The 22,993-nt window shown below is 40.8% G+C and overlaps 2 protein-coding genes across 2 annotated transcripts; one reads left to right on the top strand and one right to left on the bottom strand.

Moving 5' to 3' along the window:
* The first annotated feature begins 109 nt into the window (after positions 1-109).
* FEM1B (fem-1 homolog B) lies at positions 110-22,709 on the top strand. The gene is made up of 2 exons (XM_080651087.1): positions 110-1,019; positions 16,682-22,709. The coding sequence occupies exons 1-2, from the start codon at positions 772-774 to the stop codon at positions 18,315-18,317; spliced, it is 1,884 nt and encodes a 627-aa protein (XP_080507213.1). The 5' UTR covers positions 110-771; the 3' UTR covers positions 18,318-22,709.
* Positions 11,939-12,841, bottom strand: LOC308243709 (U2 small nuclear ribonucleoprotein B''-like). Its single transcript, XM_080659429.1, is given in 2 exon segments — positions 11,939-12,639; positions 12,643-12,841. Coding segments are annotated over 2 exon segments (675 nt in total). The 5' UTR covers positions 12,814-12,841; the 3' UTR covers positions 11,939-12,135.
* Positions 22,710-22,993: the final 284 nt, after the last annotated feature.

The following is a 22,993-nucleotide window of genomic DNA, read 5'->3' as shown; positions in this document are numbered from 1 at the left end:
GGGCGAATTTCGCGCAGCAGAACCTTTCTTCACCAAGGCCTGGTTTCCTGGCCGGTCCGCTTTGGAAGAGACACCGCACTTAACCGTCCCTCGCGCTCGCACCCTCCCCCCTCCCGGCCCAGTCTGCAGAGGCTCGCCTTCCTTTCCGCCCGCAGGTCGGGGCTGCTGCCGCGGGCGCGTTCTGCATCGCTCCGGGGGCCCTCAGGCGTGGAGCTCCGAAGCCATCGACAGCTTCTGGCACTTCTGAGCTGCGGTGGGCGAGGGCCCGCGCGTTTCCTTCTGCTGGTGAGGTCGGAGAACAGAGGCGGAGGCAGTTTCAGGCCTTAGGCCCGGCGGACCGGGTACAGTGAGACGCGCCCATCCTTCGCCTAACAGGGCGCGCGCGGTCCTCTTGGGACCTCACCGGCGACCCGTAGTTCGGACACGCGCTTGTCGCAGGCCGCAGGAAGGAGGGGTCCAGTCTGAGGCCTGGTGCGACGGCCGCTATGGAGATCACCTCGGCCCAGGGCCCGCGCCAGGAGCCTTGGGGGCGGCCCTGACCGCCCTCCTCCCTGCCGGGGCCGGTCGCGGACGTGCCCCCCGCGGCCGCCCGCCACCTCTGCCTCTCCGCCCTCCCCGGGCCGCGCTGCTGCCTGGGCGCGGCGGCGGCGACGGCGCCCTGTTGAATGGGCTGTGAGGGCCCAGGTTTGTAGCGCTGGCGAACGCGGCCTCCGGGGGCGCAAGGCAACAGCAGCGGTGGCGACCAAACGGGTGTTGGAGTTGGCGGCGGCCATGGAGGGCCTGGCTGGCTATGTATACAAGGCGGCCAGCGAGGGCAAGGTGCTGACCCTAGCCGCCTTGCTTCTCAACCGGTCTGAAAGCGACATCCGCTATCTGCTAGGCTATGTCAGCCAGCAAGGAGGGCAGCGCTCTACGCCCCTTATCATCGCAGCCCGCAATGGCCACGCCAAGGTGGTGCGCTTGCTGTTAGAACATTACCGGGTGCAGACTCAGCAGACTGGCACCGTCCGCTTCGACGGGTAGGTACTTCCCAACTCCAGCCTCCTCTAGGCGCGCGGACCGACCGATTCTCGGTCCCCCCCCCTCCCCTACTCTTTTCATGGTGGTATCACTTGTCCCTTTTTGTACCTCCTTCTGCCCCATTCATGCCCACTTCATCTTCCGGGGTTAATACTCCATTCCATGTTTTGCTACTCATCCTCATCGGCCCCAACATCTTATTTCCTCTGTAGGTAAATAGCCACACCCTCTGTTTTGATGTCTAATAGTTTATTCTTCTCTAGATAGTCTGTGAGCAAGCAGTATGAAGGAGGTGGCTGCCTTTTCAGGTTTTGCCTTTATCAGTACAGAGGTTGTAACCGAGGTCAGCAGTTAACATTGAAGACCTCTGATGAGTTATTTGGCCAACCAGTTTTTACCCCTTCAAGTTAGTGGGCCTGTGAATCCCTCAGTGGCTTTGCTGGGGCCTTAGTGTCAAAACAAGCCCCTAGAGCCAGCAGCAGCACCACTTCCTGAGGGATTGGTCACGCAGTCAGACATCCCCAGACATGAATGACATTCCACATTGCAGGGGGTAGATATATTGGCTGTAAAAATGGCACTGAACTGGGTGTAGGAGATGATGCCATAGTTAGATTACATGTTATCTGGTGATATTGTGGGGAAGCTTTATAATTTACTGTTTTTCGTGGTGGGGAGTTCAAAAATTCATATTGTCAAAGTTAAAACTTGCCCTTTGGGTTTAATTGTACATTTTGGGGGTTATGCTAATGTTGAACACAGAATTGTAAGGTTTGACATTATTCTCTTTTCTGTGCTGGGTGATTAGAAAGTGTTTTACAGATTACAACTGCATAAGGATTTTGCTTCATTGATTGCATTTGTTTTTGTTGACTTGTGCCAGAACTTAAGCTGTTTTAATATTTCTTTTGAGGTAGGTGTAGTCCAAGCATAAAGATAACGTATTTCTAGTTTTGGTGATTGAAAACTGCTTGGTTAAAACATGATTTAAAAAAATCACTTCTTGAAGATAACTAGGGCATTGTTGAATTTTGATTGACTCTTTTTTAGAGGCCTTATCTTCTGTTTTAGATGAGAGGAAGATATTTTAGAGTATTACTTTTTAATGAAATGATAGCCCATGCGTGGTGGTTAATCTCTGCTACTACCTCTCTAGACATTAAGGAAATGATTTTTTTTCATGTTAACCAAAGATGGCACCCTGATTCATGTTTGCTTTCCAGTACTGGCTTCTGTAGCTCCCTGCATTCCCAAAGCCTTTCCTATATCCAGAGGAGTGAAGCAGATAGACCCCTGAACTTCCTGCACCATTCCAGTTGTATAGGCACATGCATCCACTGAGATAAGAATCTCTGCCAAAACAGTCCTTGGGAACAGTGCTGCTAATGAGCTTGCTAAGGCCTATTTGGATGAGGGAAGAATAGTGGGGAGAAACATAGTTTTCTAAAGCATTTGGAAAAGCTTTGCTTTTACCACTGTCTTTCTTAACCATCAAAGAGAAAATTATTTTGAGATGGCAATTAAAAGACCTTGAAATGATTAGAAATTGAGCCTATTTTGTGGCTTACCTTGCCCAGTAATCTGCACTGGCCTGTGAAATTAAGGGGTTCAGTGAGCAAACATTTACTGAACACCTACTGTGTGGCAGGCTCTGTGGTATTAATTGGGTAGGCAGAGATGATTACCATACTGTTCCCACTGTGGAGGAAGACAGTCTAGTAGGAGGGGGAGAGTTAGATATATCAATGAGTAATTGCAGATGCTATGCCATTTAGAAATCTTTTGGACTACTGAAGCGCACAGGAAGAGGAAGTGCTCAGCTTTGGGGGAATCAGGGAAGGCTTCATAGCCAGGTGATACTTGAGCTGAGTCTTAAAAGGATTGTAGGAAGTGAAGAAGAGGGTCAGCAGCATAATGTATTTGCAGTGACAAGTGTTTTAGTGCAGTTGCAGGAAGGGATTCAAGCCAGGAAAATTAAGACTGAGATTGTGGGAGACAAGAGGGGTGGAGGCCAGATTTTGATGATCCTTGTGAAAAGTATCAAGAATCAGACTGGTGAGACTCAAGTCACAAACATTTCTATCATTCATGATTTCCTCTGTGCCTTCTTGAAGCTTTTTTGTTTATGGATTATTATAGTTATGAATTTATTAATGGCTATGATAAAATAGTTTAGTATTTATTTTATTTATTAAATGCCTATGGTGGACCTAGCCCTGTGCCACATTTTGTGGAAAATTCAGAAAAAAATGTAAAGCTCCTACTTTTGACTAATTAACAAAGGAGAATTGAAGTTTATGGCCACTTTTCTGCCCACTCACAGGACTCTGAGACTATTGTGCAGTTTATCCTAGTCATTGTAGCATTTCAGAAGTAGATAAAGCGAGTGTTATAGTAAATGTGATGATTTCCCTTTGTGCTCATTCCAGACATTGTGAAAATGTTAGCCTGATGTGTTCACAGTATGAAGCTCACTCATCCCTTAGGGGCTGGCTTTTGAGGTACTTAGTCAGACTCCCATTTTTATTTATTTTTGCCTATTTATTTTTTTATTTTTAAATATATTTTTATTGATCTCAAGAGAGCAAGGAAGAGGGAGAGAGAGATAGAAACATCAGTGATGAGAGGAAATCATTGATTGGTTGCCTCCTGCATGCCCCCCACTGGGGATTGAGCCCGCAACCCAGTAATGTGCCCTTGACTGGAATCGAACCTGGGACCCCTTAGTCTGCAGGCTGACGCTCTATCCACCGAGCCAAACCAGCCAGGGCCCTATTTTATTTTTTAATTGAATTTATTAGTGTGACAGCCTATCTAATAAAAGAGTAATATGCAAATTAACTGTCATTCTGCGACAAAGATGGAGGCGCCCATAGTGGCCGGGGTAGGACACTGGTGGCGTCGCCCCAGCAATGTGAGCCCAGCAGGCAAGCACGGCCCGCAGGCAGCACCCAGCAGGGCCTACTTGCCCATCGCCGTGGTGTGGAGCAAGCAGGCCCTGCAGAGAGCAGAGAAACATGGGGAGCGGGCCTAAGCCGTCAGTAGGACATTCCCTGAGGGCTCCTGGATGGAGAGGGTGCAGGTCGGGCTGAGGACTCCTCCCATCCCCACCCCGTGCATGAATTTCGTGCACTGGGCCTCTAGTTGGTTAATAAAATTGTATTGGTTTCAGGTGTACAATTCTATAATACATCATCTGTATATTGTTGAGTGGTCACCACCTCAAATCAAGTCTCCTTCCATCTCCATTTATCTCCTCTTTACCCTCTTCTGTCTGCCCCTATCCCATTTCCCTGTGGTAATTACCATACCGTTGCCTGTGTCTATGAAGTGTTTTTTCTTTTCATAATCCCTTCACTTTTTTCGCCAGTGGTACATTTATATAATGAAATACTACTCGGCCATGAAAAAGGAAATCTTACCCTTTGTGACAACATGGATGGACCTGGAGAGTATTATGCTAAGTGAAATAAGCCTTTCAGAAAAAGACAAGTACCATATGATTTCACTTATGTGTGGAATCTAATGAACAAAATAAACTAACAAACAAAATAGAAACAGACTCAGAGACAAGTAACAGAGTTACAGCTATGTGTGTGTGTGTGTGTGTGTGTGGCGGGGTGGGGGGGGGTGTGTTTTGGGGTTTGAGTGAAAAAGGTGAAGGGATTAAGCCAAACCCCTATCTTTATAGTCCATTGACATTTGAGACCCATGGCCAGGTGGAACAAATGGTGTTTCCCAACTTTTAGTTACTTATGTATCGTCTTCATAATTTTTTTGCCAAATTGTTTACCACCTCTTCTGTTATTTGCCTAATATTAAAAACAAAACAAAACACAGTCTCACTTCTTAGCTTTATCCTAAGCAACAGTATCAGTATAATTATGGGCTTGACATGGTATGTTGTGTGTGTGTGTGTGTGTGTGTGTGTGTGTGTGTGTGTGTGTGTGTGAGAGAGAGAGAGAGAGAGAGGGGGGGGGGGAGAGAGAAAGAGAGAGAGAGTGAGAGAATAAAATAACATTTAAAATGTAAAGAAAAGGTCTATGTTCTGTCTAAAAACTTCTATAATACCTTAGGAAACAAAAGTAGATTCATCATAGAACTTCAACAGGGAAGGGATTACCCTCCTAGATTAAGTTCCATGATGATACTTGAGTCCTTGTTCATATATTTGGGAGTAACATTTGAAATAGTTTTACTTATGGCTTACTATGTGAAGGATAAAATGGACATAGATGAGTGGATAAGAAGAAAAGTTACATGAGTGGGAATGAAAGAACTTTTAGTTGGAGAATGGGAAGATGTTAAGAATGTTACAGAAATGGAAACAGAACAAAGGCTAGGTGTCATATGATCACACAATGTTGTGTTGGCTTGAGTGCTCAGGGCCTGACTGCTCTGTGCCAGAATTTGTAGGAACCCTATAACTAGGAGAGGTTTGCTGACATAGATGAGAAGGAGAACAGGACCTCTGGGAATTCTGAGGCTTTTTGTTGAGTGCTTTTACTTTTAAAGACAGTGCTACTGCCCTAGCCAGTTTGGCTCAGTGGATAGAGCATCTATCAGCCTGAGGACCAAAGGGTCCCAAGTTCGATTCCGGTCAAGGGCACGTACCTCGGTTGCAGGCTCTTGGCCCTGGTGGTGGTGGTGGGGAGGGAGGGGCATGCGGGAGGCAACCAAATGATGTGTTTCTCTCACATCGATGTTTCTCTCCGTCTCTCCCTCTCCCTCTCCCTTTCACTCTCTAAAAATCAATGGAAAAATATCCTCAGGTGAGGATTAAAAAAAAAAATATCAAAGGAGTGAGGAATAAGATATCCTAAGAGAAGAAACTAAATGAGATGAATGACAAAAAAAAAAAAAAAAAAAAAAAAAAAAAAAAAGAAAAAAGACAGCACTACTACTACTATTTTTAATGAATGTCCAGGTAGAGGAAAGGCATGAGAGTCACATCATTTGACTTCATTAAGAAGTGATTGACAGTATATATTTCCAGGAGCTATGTTTGATCTAATAAATGATTTTAAGGACTTTGGTTAGAATAAAGTGCTGATTTTTTACATTTAATGAGTTTTTATTTCTTTTTTTTAAAATATATTTTATTGATTTTTTACAGAGAGGAGGGAGATGGATAGAGAGTTAGAAACATCAATGAGAGAGAAACATCGATCAGCTGCCTCCTGCACACTCCCTACTGGGTATGTGCCCGCAACCAAGGTACATGCCCTTGACTGGAATCGAACCTGGGACCCTTGAGTCCACAGGCCGATGCTCTATCCACTGAGCCAAACTGGTTAGGGCATGAGTTTTTATTTCCATTTCAAATGCTTGAACCAGACATTTTTTATTTCAAATTGAACCAGAAAATCTTAAGCTTAATTTTGTGAATAGAAATGTTATCTTTTATTGTGAACTGTTTCCATCATCTCATGTATACATTTTGTGTAAAAAAGTGAATATCAGATTATAGTTTCTTGATTTTTTTAATATGAAATAATAGAAAGTTGCATTGCAGTTTTGGACTGAGTTTAGAAAGGTCATGGTTTTATAGAGTGCTTCTATAGGCACTAAGTAAATATTGCATTAATTTTATTATATTTTTATTTTCTGTTATAAATGTGTTTAGTATTTTGTTTGAGGCAGTGTATGCTTATAATTTTAGCTGAATTTGATGGAAGAAGGAATGTTATAGATGTTAGGATTATAATTCTTTTTAATATCTTTAATAGTTTTGTTTATATGTAGAAATTAAAATTTTACTACAGCTAATGTTTCTGGAGGACTAGTCATTTTATAATATACCAGAGGCCCAAGGCACAAAATTCATGCAAGAGTAGGCCTTCACAGCTATGGCGGCTACCTCGATCCCTCACTCAGTCCCTTGCAGCCGCGTTGTCTGCCTTGATTCCAGGGCTGTAGCCCCGGCTTCGTCCAGACATCCTTCTGGATAGCCGTTTGGTCAATTTGCATATTGTGCTTTTATTATTATAGATTGCAGTAAATTTGTTTTGGTGATAAACTATTTAAGGAATTGTAATTGCCTCAGTGAAAATAGGTAATGGAAATTTTTTTTGAGCTAGCTTGCCACAAAAAATATAGAAAAATGGAAATTATTAGGCTATACCAGGAAAAGTATTAAACTATTGCAAAAACCAAGTGAAGTATATACTTATAATTTAATTTTTTCTCTTACATCATTCTTGAAATTTGAGGGCAGAAAAATATTTTAATCATTTTTTTTCTCTTTTTAAGCTTTAAAATGGGGTCATATTTATCTTGTACTGTTATTTCCAGAGTTACAGATAATGTATGTGAATGCCCATTTTAATGTAACATTTCTTAAGTTTTTGGTCTTTTAGGTTCATGTTCCTGGCATAATAATTTTACACTTAAAATTAAAAAAAAATTCTCACCTGAGGATATGTTTTTATTGATTTTAGAGAGAGAGGAAGGGAGAGGGAGAGAGAAAAAGAAACACTGATGTGAGAGAGAAACATGCATTGGCTGCCTCCTGCACACACTCTTGACTGGGAATCGAACCTGTGACTTTTTGGTGTATGGGATGATGCTCCAAACAGCTGAGCCACACTGACCAGGACAATAATTTTATACTTTTAAAGAGTGCAAGAAAATATTGCAACTATGTAGATGTAACTATATATTAATTGTGTGTTAATTTTAGGGTAGATTATATAAATAATCAGGTTGAAAAAATTGAAATAAATGTCATGGGTTATGATTTCTTACAGTTGATGCATTTTATAGTTTCCAAAGTACTTTTATTTTTAACCTCATAAACTTTTTAGTTACATGTCTGTAAAATGGGCATATTAATAGTATCTACCTCATAGGGTAATAAAGAGGAGGTTATTGTGAGAAATAAATGAGATTTATTAAGCACTTAATACAGTGCTTGGCACATTGAAAGTATTAGCTATTGGTGTTCATTTAAACTGTTATTCTTTAAAATGATTTGTGCCTCTCTTTTTGTTATAATTATGCCTATTTTTAGTTAAGGTATAACATCTAGTAAGGTGCATAACTCTTAAGTGTACAATGTGATAAGATTTTAATATGTTTACCTATGTGTAATCATCTTCTAGCTCAATATGTAGAACATTTTTATCATTCTAAAAGTTTCCCTTGTGTCTTTTCTCAGTCAATTCCTCTCCTTTCCCATCCCACAAGTAATGATTATTCTGCCTTTTATCACCATAGATTAGTTTTGCCTATATTTGAATTTCCTATAAATAAAATAATAACAGTATACTCTTTTCTGTATAGCTTTTTTCTTTTTTGCTTAACAAGGTCTATGAGATTTATCATGTAGTTGCATGTATAAGTAGTTTGCTTATTTAATGCTTTGTAATATTCCATTGTATAAATATATGGCAGCTTATTTATCCTGTTGATGGATATTTTGGTTATTTCCAATGTTTGACTGTTATGAATAAAGCTGCTTTGAAAACTTTTGTATAGGTTTTCTGGTGGACATTTGCATTCTTTTCTTTTTAGTATATACCAGCTATGGAATTGTTGGGTCATAAGATGGATATATGTTTAACTTTAATAGTTATTGCCCGTTTTCCCAAAGTGGTTTAACCAAATTACATTTCTACCAGCAATTTTCACCAGCAATGAGAGTTTGTATTGCTCCACACCCTGGCCAACACTTAGTATGTCATGTCAGTTCTTATTAATTTTAGCTATTCTAGTGCGTGTGTATGTTGGTAACTCCTGGTTTTAATTTGCATTCCCCTAGTGAGTAATTATCTTGAACATCTTGTCATGTTTGTAGTTATTTGAGTATCTTTTGTAAAATATACTTGTTTAATCTTTTCACCCATCTTTTTTTTAAATCCTTACCCACGGATATTTTTTTCATTGATCTTTAGAGAGAGAATGGAAGGGAGTAGGAAGGGAGAGGGAGAGAGAAAGAAACATCGATGTGAGAGAGAAACATTGATGTGAGAGAGACACATCAACTGGTTGCCTTCTGCACACATCCCAACCAGGGCTGGGGATCGAATCTGCAACCGAGCTATGTGCCCTTGATCGGGAATCAAACCCCAACCCTTTGGTCTGAGGGCCGATGCTCTCACCCAAATCAGCCAGGGCATTTTCACCCATTTTTTATTGGGGTTGCTTGCTTTTTCTTATTGAGTTGTCAAATACATCTAATACACATGCCTTCTCCCAGTGAGTGGATTGCCTGTTTTCTTTCTTTACAATGCCTTTTGATGAGAAGCTTTTAATTTTAATGTAGTCTAATTAATAAAAAAATTTTTTATGGTTATTGCTATTTTTAAAATTTTTATTTCATTAAATTGATTTTAGAGAGAGGGAAGGAGAGCTAGTGAGAAACATTGATTTGTTGTCTATTTTTTTATGCATTCACGAGAGGCCCGGTGCATGAAATTCATGCATGGGGTAGTGTCCCTCAGCCTGGCTTGCACCCTCTCCAATCTGAGACCCCTCGGGGGATGTCCGACTGCCGGGTTAGGCCTGATTGCGGGATCGGGCCTAAACCGGCAGTTGGACATCCCTCTCACAATCTGGGATCGCTCGCTCCTAACCGCTCACCTGCCTGTCTGCCTGCTTGATCACCCCTAACCGCCTCTGCCTGCCTGCCCGATTGCCCCCTAACCGCTTCCCTGCCAGCCTGATCGCCCCCTAACTGCTCTCCCCTGCTGGCCTGAACGCCCCCTAACTGCTTGTCCCCCCGCGCTGGCCTGATTGCCCCTAACCGCCTCTGCCTCGCCCCTGCCACGATGGCTTTGTTCAGAAGGAAGTCTGACGTCCAGAAGATGGCCGGTCAACCCAGTCTAATTAGCATATTACACTTTTATTAGTATAGATTGGTTGATTCTTGTATTTGCCCTGATCAGAGTTCAAACCCACAACTTTGCTATATCAAGACATGCTTAATCAACTGACTTACCTGGCCAGGACTGGTTATTCGCTATGTTTTCATTCTGTTTAAGAATTTGTCATTTACCCTGAGGTAATGACGATAATATATTTTTTTAAAGAAACTTTTATTGTTTTGCTTTTCATATTATAGGTCAATTAGAGGCCCGGTGCACGAAATTCGTGCACAGAGAAGGGGCGGTGTCCCTCAGCCCAGCCTGCACCCTCTCCAATCTGGGACCCCTTGAGGGATGTCCGACTGCCCGTTTAGGCCTGATCCTGATGGGATTGGGCCTAAATGGGCAGTTGGACATCCCTCTCACAATCCAGGACTGCTGGCTCCCAACTGCTTGCCTGCCTGCCTTCCTGATTGACCCTAACCACTTCTGCCTGCCAGCCTGATCACCCCCTAACCACTCCCCTGCCAGCCTGATTGATGCCTAACTGCTCCTGCCAGCCTGTTTGCCCCTAACTGCCCTCCCCTGCAGGCCTGGTCCCCCCCAACTGCTCTTTCCTGCAGGCCTGGGTCCCCCCCAACTGCCCTTCCCTGCAGGCCTGGTCACCCTCAACTTCCCTCCTCTTCTGGCCTGGTCATCCCTAACTGCCCTCCCCTGCAGGCTTGATCGCCCCCAACTACCCTCCCTTGCAGGCCTGGTCCCTCCCAACTGCCCTCCCCTGCTGGCCATCTTGTGTCCACATGGGGGCAGGATCTTTGACCACATGGGGGCAGCCATCTTGTGTGTTGGAGTGATGGTCAGTCTGCATATAACTCTTTTATTAGATAGGATAGAGGCCTGGTGCATGGGTGGGGGCCAGCTGGTTTGCCCTGAAGGGTGTCCCGGATCAGGGTGGGGGTTCCCTTGGGGCGTGGGGCGGCCTGGGCGAGGGGCCTGTGGTGGTTTGCAGGCTGGCCACGCCCCCTGGCGACCCAAGTGGAGGCCCTGGTATCTGGGATTTATTTATCTTCTACAATTGAAACTTCGTAGCCTTGAGCAGAGCTAAGCCTCTTGCTCGCTCGGTGGCAGCAGCCATTTCTGTTGGGATTTATGTATCTTCTATAATTGAAACTTTGTAGCCTTAAGCGGAGGCCAAGGCAGGCCAGGGCTTCAGAAGCTTGGCTTCCTCCATCACTGGGGGAAACCCTAGCCTCCTGCTCTCTCCAGCTCTGTGGCTGCGGCCATTTCTGTTGGGCTTTATTTATCTTCTATAATTGAAACTTTGTAGCCTGGAGTGCAGGCCTGGGCTGGCCAAGGTGTGCGGAAAGCTTGGCTTCCTCCATCATGGGGAAAACCAAGCCTCCCTTCTGCTCTCTCTGGCCGCAGCCATCTTGGTTGGGTTAATTTGCTTACTCGCTCCTGATTGGCTGGTGGGCGTGGCTGGTGGGTGTAGCAGAGTGATGGTTAATTTGCATATTACTCTTTTATTAGATAGGATGTTACTTCTCATTTTTGTGTATGGTATGAGATAAGAGTCAAGGTTAATTTTTCCCCTCATACAGGCATCTAGTTGCTTCCAGCACCATTTGTTAAAAAGACCATACTTTGTACCTGAATTTCACTTGAGCATTTGTCATAATGAATTTCGCTTGAGCATTTGTCATACCTTGAGCATTTGGAGTTTTTGTTTGTTTGGTCTATCCTTGTAATAGTGACACATTATCTTAATTACTATAGTTTGTCTTTCAACTTTATTTTTCTTTTAAGATTATCTTGGTTGTTCTAGGTCCTTTGTATATTTATTGTAGAATTGGCTTCTCAATTTCTACACACATGTGGATGCATTTGCTAAGATTTTGTTTGCATCAAATCTATAGATCATTTTGAGGGAGAATTGATATCTTAGCACTTTTGAGTCTTCTAAACCATGAACATGGACTATTTCTCCATTTATTTAGGTCTTTAATTTATCCTGAATGTTTTGTAGTTTTCAATGTAGAGGTCTTACACATTTTTTTCATTAGATTTATTACTAGATATTTTCTGGTGTCTGGTAATTTTTTTTTTTGAAGTATTATGTATAAAACTTTATTGTACAAAATTAAGGCCTTCACATTTCATAGTTCACTAGTAGGTAAATTTTTAAAAACCTACACAAAAATTTTACTGCATTTCCTCCAGCCCCAACTATTAAAATGGCCTGACCAATTGTTATGAAAACAAACACTATAAATAACACCAAGTCCTTTAAAGACAAGTCTCCCAAATGTTATTTCTTGGCATAGGTGATCTTCATGGCATGAGATGGTGTGATCTTAAATCCTTGTAAAGCATCCCTGGCAGCTCCAGCCTGTCCATCATTTTCAAATTCAACAAATGCAATGTCATGCCTCCCAGGTACCAAACGTACTTCCTTGAAACCAGGGAACTCATTAAACAGCATGGATAACATCATCTCATTAGTCTCTTCTGGTAAATTATTAAGGAATAAAATATAGTTTGGAGGGTAATCAGGGACCTGAGGATTTGGCGTTGCATTTCCTTGGGTGTTAACTGAATTTGGTGCTCCCAGACCAGGCTTCTTATTAGCAGTCAGCGCTGTCTGTTCCACAGTTTTGGTTTTCTTCTTTTCTTTTTTCTTTTCTTTGTCAGCAAAGGTGCCACGCATTTTAGATATTATATCTGAATCTGTTTTTGCATACTGGATTCGCATTGGTTTACCATAAAATGGAAATCCTTGTAACTGTCTCAAGGCATTTGTGGATGAGCCCAATTATTTAAATATAACAAAAGCTTGCCCCCTCATTTTCATGGTCTTTAAAGCTACAATATCTACAACATGGCCAAACTGAGAAAACAGGGCATACAGGGATCTCTTCAATTCTTCTTTTTTAATTTTGTCATTCATATTGTTGATATAAATTGTATGGTTTGGTCTGATATCCATCTTTTGGGTTAAACCGTCCAAACAGCCTGAGAACACTGGTAATTTTTTTTTGACAGTGAAAGAAAATTTTTTTGAAGTTTGTGTTAACCATGACAATAAAAATGTAATAAATGAATTTTAATTAAATTGTTTGCAGAAGTACAGTTAGAAACCACTAAAACATATGTATGTAATGTCTTATTTTCTTATTCATTCTTTAGTTTAAAAAATAAGTGGCACTTAAAAAATAGTAAGTTTGAGAGGGCTTCTAAATTTTTTTGAGATTTATCTCAAAATTTATCTCAAGATTTAAAATGCACAGATCTTAAGTGTGCAGTTAGGTGAGTTTTTTTCCTATCTACCCATGTAGCTACTATCTAGATCATGATATTGGATATTTTCAGTAGCTTTAAGCCTCTTCTCAGTCAGTCCTACATCCTTCCTCATAGGTAACCCCATGAGGATGCTTTGCTTATAAACGTTTTGTGTCATTATTTGAAAAGTTATTGCTTTTGAATTATCCGTGGGTTTTTTATATTCAGCAGAAATAATAGTGTTGTTTTTTGGGTGTTGTTAATTGGGGTTAATCTATGACATTTATATTATACCAGGAGGATTGTACTCTTACTTCATGGGAGGTATAGTTTGAGCTGTGTTATAAGGTTGTATGGTGAGAAACTCAGCAGTTAGGTGTTCGGTAATTAATTGCTCTGGTGAATATTGCTTTTGATTGACCTTTTTCTTTAACTTTCAAATAGGTATATTTAGTGATTGTAGCACAGTAGATTTAACTATCTCCAGCAAATATCTACTTTTAGGGTTGATAGTAATAGGATGAAAAGTTGGAAAAAAATTGAAATGAAAAAGTGGGAAAGATTGGCTTCCTAGCAAGCTAATTTTATTTATTTATTTATTAAATATATTTTTATTGATTTCAGAGAGGAAGGGAGAGGGAGAAGAGATAGAAACATCAATGATGAGAGAGAATCATTGATTGGCTGCTTCTTGTGTACCCCACACTGGGGATCAAGCCCGCACCCCGGGCTTATGGTGTGACTGAGAATCAAACCATGACCTCCTGGGTCATAGGTCAACACTCAACCACTGAGCCATGCTGGCTGGGCCCTAGCAAGTTAATTTTATATAAGTAATGAATCTGGCACATATTAAACACTCAGTAATTAAGTGGTGACTGTGAAGCCACACCGTCCAATCATAAATTGAAGGTCAGGGAAGATGCCGACTTGGTTTTTGAAAAATACTAGTTGTTTCCTGCTGTTAGTATTTTTTCCCCAGTGGCTTAGTTGAGGAACACACATAGAGGCACAATATGTGCGTGCGCGCCCACACACACACACACACACACACACAATTTTTAAATAGTTGTTATTGATTTTTAGAGAGAGAGGAAGGTAGAGCGTAAAATCAGCTGCCTCCTGCATGGCCCTTACTGGGGATTGAGCTGGCAACTCAGGCATGTGCCCTGGCTGGGAATCAAACCGTCAACATTTCGATGCACGAGAGGACACGCAACCAACTAAGCCACATTGGCCAGGGCTATACATACTAGTATATATTTTTTAAACTTTTAAATTGGAATATAACATAAGAGAGACAGATACATAAAAGTACTTATTTACAAAGTTCCCTTTGTGCTTCCTGTCATTCACTTCCTCTTCCTAAATGTAACCAGTATCTGGACTAATGATACTACAGATAGATATGTAAATGTAATAATATAGTATGTACTATGTTCTATTGACTGCTTTGCTCAGCATCATGTTTATGTGATCCATCCATTTTGTTGTGGGAGCAGTAATTGTTTCTCTTTGCTGTATTAGAGTATGTATACTATTTGGTTAGCTTAGATAATCTTAGGGAAAAGTTATCTGCTTAAATACTTTTCTCTCTAAAGCAGTTTATAACACAGTATAACCTTAGAGATTGGGTGGCTTTCTTACTGACTTACGGAGAGAAGCTGGTATCTGGGGGTTACTGGGAAGGAGGAACATGCACATGGCCCTGCTTTTAAGAGCTAGTGTTATCAGGATTTACCCCAGCATGTAGCTGAGGCCGCCGGGTTTGGAAGGCGCGATTCAAGAGGGATTTAAGCAGCCTAGAGCTCCAGAGGGGGAAAAAGCGCGCGGCTTAACCACAGAGATGGCTTAACCTTTTGCCCTAATTAAATAAATATATATATATATATATATATATATATATATATATATACATATATATATATATATATATATCTATCTCCTATCTAATAAAAGAGTAATATGCAAATTAACCATCACTCTGATACACCCACAAAGCCACGCCCACCAGCCAATCAGGGGAGAGTATGCAAATTAACCCAACAAAGATGGATGCGGCCATGGAGCGAGCAAGAGGCTTGGGTTTCCCCGGCGATGGAGGAAGCCAAGCTTTCCGCACACCCTGGCCAGCCCAGGCCTCCACTCAAGGCTACAAAGTTTCAATTATAGAAGATAAATAAATCCCAGATACCAGGGCCTCTGCTTGGGTCACCGGGGGGCGTGGCCGGCCTGCAAACCACCACAGGCCCCTCACCCAGGCTGCCCCACGCCCCAAGGGAACCTCTACCCTGATCCGGGACACCCTTCAGGGCAAACCAGCTGGCCCTCTATCCCCTAACTGCACTCCCCTGCAGGCTTGGTCACCAGGCCTCTATTCTATCTAATAAAAGAGTAATAAGCAAATTGACCATCACTCCAACACACAAGACGGCTGCCCCTATGTGGTCAAAGATCCTGCCCCCATGTGGACACAAGATGGCCATCACAAGATGGCCAGCAGGGGAGGGCAGTTGGGAGGGACCAGGCCTGCAAGGGAAGGCAGTTGGGGGTGATCAAGCCTGCAGAGGAGGGAAGTTGGGGACAACCAGGCCAGCAGAGGAGGGAAGTTGGGGGAACCCAGGCCTACAGGGAAGGGCAGTTAGGGGTGACCAGGCCTGCAGGGGAGGGCAGTTAGGGGTGACCAGGCCTGCAGTGGAGGGCAGTTAGGGGCAATCAGGCTGGCAGGGGAGCAGTTAGGGGCAATCAGACTGGCAGGGGAGTGGTTAGGGGGTGATCAGGCTGGCAGGCAGAAGTGGTTAGGGGCAATCAGGAAGGCAGGCAGGCAAGCAGTTGGGAGCCATCACTCCTGGATTGTGAGAGGGATGTCCGAATGCCTGTTTAGGCCCAATCCCGGTAGGATTGGGGTCCCAGATTGGAGAGGGTGCAGGTTGGGCTGAGGGACACCCCCCCACCCCGTGCACGAATATCGTGCACTGGGCCTCTAGTATATATATAAAAGAGCTAGTGTATCAGTGTGGTAGTAAAGAAGTTATATATCTCCATTCATTTCCTCTATCTGAAATATATTTACTTTTGCTAGTAGAAAGTTGATGTTTTGAAAAGTGTATATGCTTTAGTAGTAAACTAATAGCTCACATTTATTGAGCTCATACTAGTTACAGATTCTATGCATAGTGCTTTACTTAAATTACCTGGTTTTATTTTCACCAAAAATAATGTTTTTTTTAATATTCTGTAGATTGAAGTTTTGGTCAGTATAGATCAGGGGTGGGCAAACTTTTTGACTCGAGGGCCACAATGGGTTCTTAAACTGGACCGGAGGGCCGGAACAAAAGCATGGATGGAGTGTTTGTGTGAACTAATATAAATTCAAAGTAAAGGAGCGGAGGGGAGAGCAAGAGAACCCTCCGCTCTTTTGGCTCCGCGGGCTGGATAGAACAGCCGAACGGGTCGGATCCGGCCCGCGGGCCCTAGTTTGCCCACGGCTGGTATAGATGAGTCCATTCTTTAAATTTATCTTTAAATTTATGTGTCCTCCATTTTCTGACTGTTGTTGTTTTCATTAATAATAGGTATGTCATTGATGGTGCCACTGCACTGTGGTGTGCAGCAGGAGCAGGACATTTTGAAGTTGTTAAACTTCTAGTCAGTCATGGAGCCAACGTGAACCATACTACAGTAACTAACTCGACCCCTCTGCGGGCAGCTTGCTTTGATGGCAGACTGGACATTGTGAAATACTTGGTTGAAAATAATGCCAACATCAGTATTGCCAACAAGTATGACAACACCTGCCTAATGATTGCGGCATATAAGGGACACACTGATGTGGTCAGATACCTTTTAGAACAGCGTGCTGATCCCAATGCTAAAGCACATTGTGGAGCCACAGCATTGCACTTTGCAGCTGAAGCTGGCCACATAGATATTGTGAAAGAGCTGATAAAATGGCGTGCTGCTATAGTAGTGAATGGCCATGGGATGACACCATTAAAAGTGGCTGCTGAAAGCTGTAAAGCTGATGTCGTTGAACTGTTGCTCTCTCACGCTGATTGTGACCGAAGAAGTCGGATTGAAGCTTTGGAACTCTTGGGTGCCTCCTTTGCAAATGACCGTGAGAACTATGACATCATGAAGACATACCACTATTTATATTTAGCCATGTTGGAAAGATTTCAAGATGGTGATAACATTCTTGAGAAAGAGGTTCTCCCACCAATCCATGCTTACGGGAACAGAACTGAGTGTAGAAATCCTCAGGAACTGGAATCCATCCGACAAGACAGAGATGCTCTTCATATGGAAGGCCTTATAGTTCGGGAACGGATTTTAGGTGCTGACAATATTGATGTTTCTCATCCCATCATTTATAGGGGAGCTGTCTATGCAGATAATATGGAATTCGAACAGTGTATCAAGTTGTGGCTTCATGCCCTGCACCTCAGACAGAAAGGTAACAGGAATACGCACAAGGATCTTCTTCGATTTGCTCAAGTTTTCTCACAGATGATACATTTGAATGAAACTGTGAAAGCGCCAGATATAGAATGCGTTTTGAGATGCAGTGTTTTGGAAATAGAACAAAGTATGAACAGAGTAAGAAATATTTCAGATGCTGATGTCCACAGTGCTATGGACAATTATGAATGTAATCTCTACACCTTTCTGTATTTAGTGTGCATCTCCACCAAAACACAGTGCAGTGAAGAAGATCAGTGCAAAATTAACAAGCAGATCTATAACCTGATTCACCTTGATCCCAGAACTCGGGAAGGTTTCACCTTGCTGCATCTAGCTGTCAATTCGAATACCCCAGTTGATGATTTCCATACCAACGATGTTTGCAGCTTTCCAAATGCACTTGTTACCAAGCTTCTGCTAGATTGTGGTGCTGAGGTGAATGCTGTGGACAACGAAGGGAACAGTGCCCTTCATATTATCGTTCAATACAACAGGCCCATCAGTGATTTTTTGACCTTGCACTCTATCATCATTAGCCTAGTTGAAGCTGGCGCTCACACTGACATGACAAATAAACAGAATAAGACTCCGCTAGACAAAAGTACAACTGGGGTATCTGAAATACTACTTAAAACTCAAATGAAGATGAGTCTCAAGTGCCTGGCTGCCCGAGCAGTTCGGGCTAATGACATTAACTACCAAGACCAGATCCCCAGAACTCTTGAAGAATTTGTTGGATATCATTAAGTGACTGGATATGTAAAATTGTTTAATGTGGTGCTAAAAAGTAAAGAACTTTAATCACAGACAATAGAATTATGTGTTCATAAATTCTATTTCTTTCTCCCTACCCATCCTTCCTTCTGTATTTAGTCTTCTTGCCTCATATGGTAATTGATTTCAAATACACTTTAAACAAAGCCACATTGTTTAGGTGTAACTAATCTAAGGTGTTTGAATATTGGTCACTTAACTACTTTCTTTTTTTTTTTTTAAGGAATGAATATAAAATGTTTTGTTTATGTAACAGAGACCATTTCTAATTTGAAGTTGATAATGTTTGAAAAAAAATTGTCTACAAAAGTATTTCTGTTAAGCCTTTGTTAGCATGTTATTCTTGTAGCAGTTTTAAGGATTTCATGAAGAAAAACAACTAAAAGTGAACCTTAAAAGTAATGGGATACCCAGGTGTTTTGCACATGCCAAACTGCTGTAGGTAGTTTTCACTCTTCCATTAATTATGTGGAGTGATACAGCACATTATAACATCAGGAGGATTTAAAAAATATAACTGCAGATTAATCTGAAAAATATGCTTACTTAATAATAGTTATAAATTTATAAAGTTAAATCAATTGAAATTATTGCATTATGCTGGGTGGTATATACCAAGTAGTAATAATCTTAAAGTGACTTTTCAGAAAATATTGATGGACTATTTGCCTTTAGGCTTCGAATTCTAAAATTCTTTGAAGTCTCTGTTTTATTGTAGTTTATCTAAATTGCAGCAGTCTGCATTTGACTCAGCTCACAAACATGTAAAAATTATGAATGCTGTGTTTTCTTATGAAACAAATTGTCACATATAGTTACACATTCTATTTCTTTTCTTTCTTTCCTCCTGTGTGGTAATTTTTAAATTTGGAAACTACTTTTCTAGCAGGCATTATCTGTGCCTCCCTATTAAGGTGTGTATGACAGATGAAAGGAACCAGGATATTTTTAATTTTTTTTTCCACTTTAGTCTGTGATAAGAAGTAGGAAAAAATCACTAGTGTGATACAGGAGATTAAATATTTTTGATGATGAAAAGAATTTGCAATGCCACTTTGAAAGATAGTTCTGTTTGAGAGCTGCACATTTTTCAACCACAAAATGTCACTTATTCCGACAGGTTGTACAGAGGTTTTTATGTTTTTTTTTGTTTTGTTTTGCTTTAATGGCAACATTTTAAGTGTAAGACTAAAAGATTGTTCTGTGATTATCTTTTAAGCATCACAGAAATTCAAGCAAAGCATACACACCTATTTTTATTGATGTTAAAAATGATAAAGTAAAATTAGCTATATCTGTATTTTTCTCTCTAGTGCCAAATGAATGCCTTAGCTATTCATAGTGCATGGTACTGTAAGTGAAGACCTACAGCTTTTTTGTTTCTTTCATGAAAAGCATTATAATGATGTAGCAACATCAGATATAAACTTAAAACCTATAAGGTTTCAATTAACATTTTATGTATGGAAATTGCATTGTGAAGTATAAGAGAAAGGTTGCAGTTGGATCAGTATAAAACATAATGACCAAGCCAAAATCAGCACCTAGGGCCTTAAATAAAAAAGATACCCCACAAAATGAAATACTTTGAAGGGTGGGAGGGAATGGAAAGGGGGAACTTTAAGAGCTTTTCCCCCAAGAATGCAAGATACTTTTACAGCTACTGTAGTTATACTAGTACTTCGTGTGTCTTCTTGCTTCAGTTAGTAATGTTTTGATGGTTAATTCTGTCATGGTAATATATTTCTGTTTTTCTAACCTGAGTTTTTACAAGGAAGATTGGTTTAAAGGGAGGTATTTGAATGAACCCTAATTTGAAAATTACTGGCCTTGATCCCCCTGGTGTGAGTCAAGGAAATACTGTACCTTGCTCTTGGCAACTTTAATGGACTGAAAGAGAAAATGCCCATCCTCAAGGTGAGTGAATCACACCTCTCTACAGCTCAGATCAGATCCTGCGTTTTTCAGACTTCAAGGCCTGCTTATTGACAGTCTGAGGCATGGCTGTGATACATGGTATTCATTTGGTTTCATTATTAATGTATATGATTTTAAACAACAAAAATTCAAATATCAGATAATGTTGCATGTTTTAAAAATCATTTCATCCCTTTGGCTACCCAGGACCAGCACTCTTTTAGATATTGCTTATTTGTAAAATGAAGATAATGGTTATGTGTACATATTTAGACATCAGAATTTAATGATGCTGTTTTTGAGAAGGGAGGACTGAATGCTGGAGAAAGTAAAACTGCTGATTGAAATGCTGACAAAGTTGGAGAAAATTTGAAGACAGTGGAATAAACTATGAACTCTGCTGATGGTAACTGAGATTTTTTTTTTACTATAGTATAGAAGTACATGTGTACTACATTGCTAAGGACCTGATTCTGTCTTGTAAAATCAGATATGTTTTGTGAAACACCTGTATAAAACCATTCTTGAAACGTGATCTACATGCCTGTTTTTTATTTGTTTTTGGTAGAATTTAAAATATGTTTAGCCAAACCCTTCCCAAACTTAAGTTTATTTGTTTTTGATTTTTTTTTTTAAGGAAAATAAATAGGTAAGAAAGGTGATAGTTCTGTATCTCAGCTCTCTGAGAACTCTAGACTGTCTCCATTTTCCAGCCACTTTTGACATTTTATGTTTCTTATTGGTAGGATTAAGCTTTGGATTGTAAGTCTTCCTTGGTAGCATTACAAATTCAATCAAAACTTCTTTGTCTTGCTCATAACTGTCATATAAATTTGGTTGACCTAGAGGCCTGGGCAAACCATGTGAAACTTGCTAGGTGCTTTTAGTAGAGTTGGTAAAACTGAGTTTTTGAGGTTAGGTAACTAACTCAAGAGACGGGCAGCAAATTCATCCCCTCAATTGATAAAGACGGGGGACATTTTTGACAGAATTCTGTTACAACATCTTTTTTTTTTTTTCAGTTTACTTTGGTTGCACAGTCCCACTACTGTAAGGTTCTTTGCTGTGAGAACTTCAAACAAATTCAAAAGCAAGCTTTGGTCTTGCTTATTTCTGGGAAGGGTTTTATTTCATGATACTAATTGTTGATTAGTAAGTGGTAATCATGAGAAACTTAGGTGTGATAGCACTGTGTGAAGTAAAAGATGATTTGGGGGCAGTGGATCCCTAAATAACTGCATTTGGCAAGTGTTGTTGAAAATTGAAATCCCAAGGGAACAACACTCTCTCACTGCAGTTGAGGCAGCTCCTTGATGAATAAGACCATTTTGGATTATTCAGGTAGAGCATTTGGGTGAGGAATGAGTTGCTTGACCTTGGATTACAGTTTGCTGGTTTTAGAAGCAGCCGGTGACTAAACTAGTGAGTAGATGGATAAAAGTATAACGACTTGTTTTTATGGTAGATTTTCTGTAAAAGTCGTAAATATTCCTTTTCAGGCTAGTCAGATGTACCAATGTACACATGATTATTCTGTTTTTCCTCACTAACAATACTGTAACATAAAAATGGGTTAAAGAAATCCAAACTCTGTCTTTTGCTCTCTGACAAGTTGCTAGTTCATAAGATTTTAAGCTGTGTATCATACTATGAAAATGCACAGCTCTACTCTGGACATCCTCTCTGGAAAGTAGGAAGCTCCTAACTATGTATGGCACATTGCAGGGCTTTCTCATACATGTCTGGCAGATTTGCTCACATCTCCAGATGGGCTGGGTTGTATAGCATCCCCACCCACAAATATGGGATCTGAAATAAATACTACACTGATAGTGGTGATAGATATATTACTTTTTAAAACTGTAAAGTAAATGTGGTCTCTAGTCCTAGGTTTGTGGTGTGTTCATTTGTATTAATGTGTAGGGAAGGGACACATTGACTTGGTGGTTATGGGGAGTGTATCTTGATGTGTGTTCAGGGTGAGTATTGCTAAACTATTAACAGCTTTTCATTTAGGGGTGAGTCACGTGATGAACGGCCCAATCAGAACAATGAAGGAACGAAGATGCAAGCTTTGCCAAGTGATGAAGTGAACAAGGTTTTGTATGTTTTTAATCAGGTGTTGTGAAATTTGTGCATGGCTTTTTTTATTGTTGCATAGTAATTGGTAGAGGAGAAAACATGAGGGAAAAAAAACCTCAGCTTTGCTAATCAATTTTTTCAGAGGTACATAGTTGGGGAGTAAAATCTGACTGGCTTTATGTGTTGAAAGTTCCCATTTTTATAATATTCATCCCATCCTGCAATCCTCCATGTAGAGGAACTAAATGGTTGTATTCTAGTAATTCACTGTGATTTATAAAAAACCAGTGATGTTATTCTATTGTGCACTTTTGTCAAACCATTTACGTGACTTTAATAAACTTAGTAAACTTGCTGACTGCACAAGAGGTCTAGTAGTGGTTTATATATTGCATGACATTTTCTATTTGAGTTTGACATGTAGAATCATTTTTAATTTCATGGCAATTTATAGTCCTAATAGCTCAGCTAATTTGAAACAAAATTGCTGTGTAAAAAGAAAACAGTGGTGTTTGTGTTCAGTAAATGTTTGAAAAAAAGCCCAAAACTACCTTGAAGTTTGTGTCTTTATTATCAGTGTGCCTTAGTTGAGCTGCTCTTTAGTTGAATTCAGGTTGCCAGTTATACATATGTATGGGGGAAAACTTCAT

The sequence above is a fragment of the Plecotus auritus genome (assembly GCF_963455305.1).
Source record: "Plecotus auritus genome assembly, chromosome: 1".
Lineage (NCBI taxonomy): Eukaryota > Metazoa > Chordata > Mammalia > Chiroptera > Vespertilionidae > Plecotus > Plecotus auritus.
This window is presented reverse-complemented; position numbering and strand designations above follow the sequence as displayed.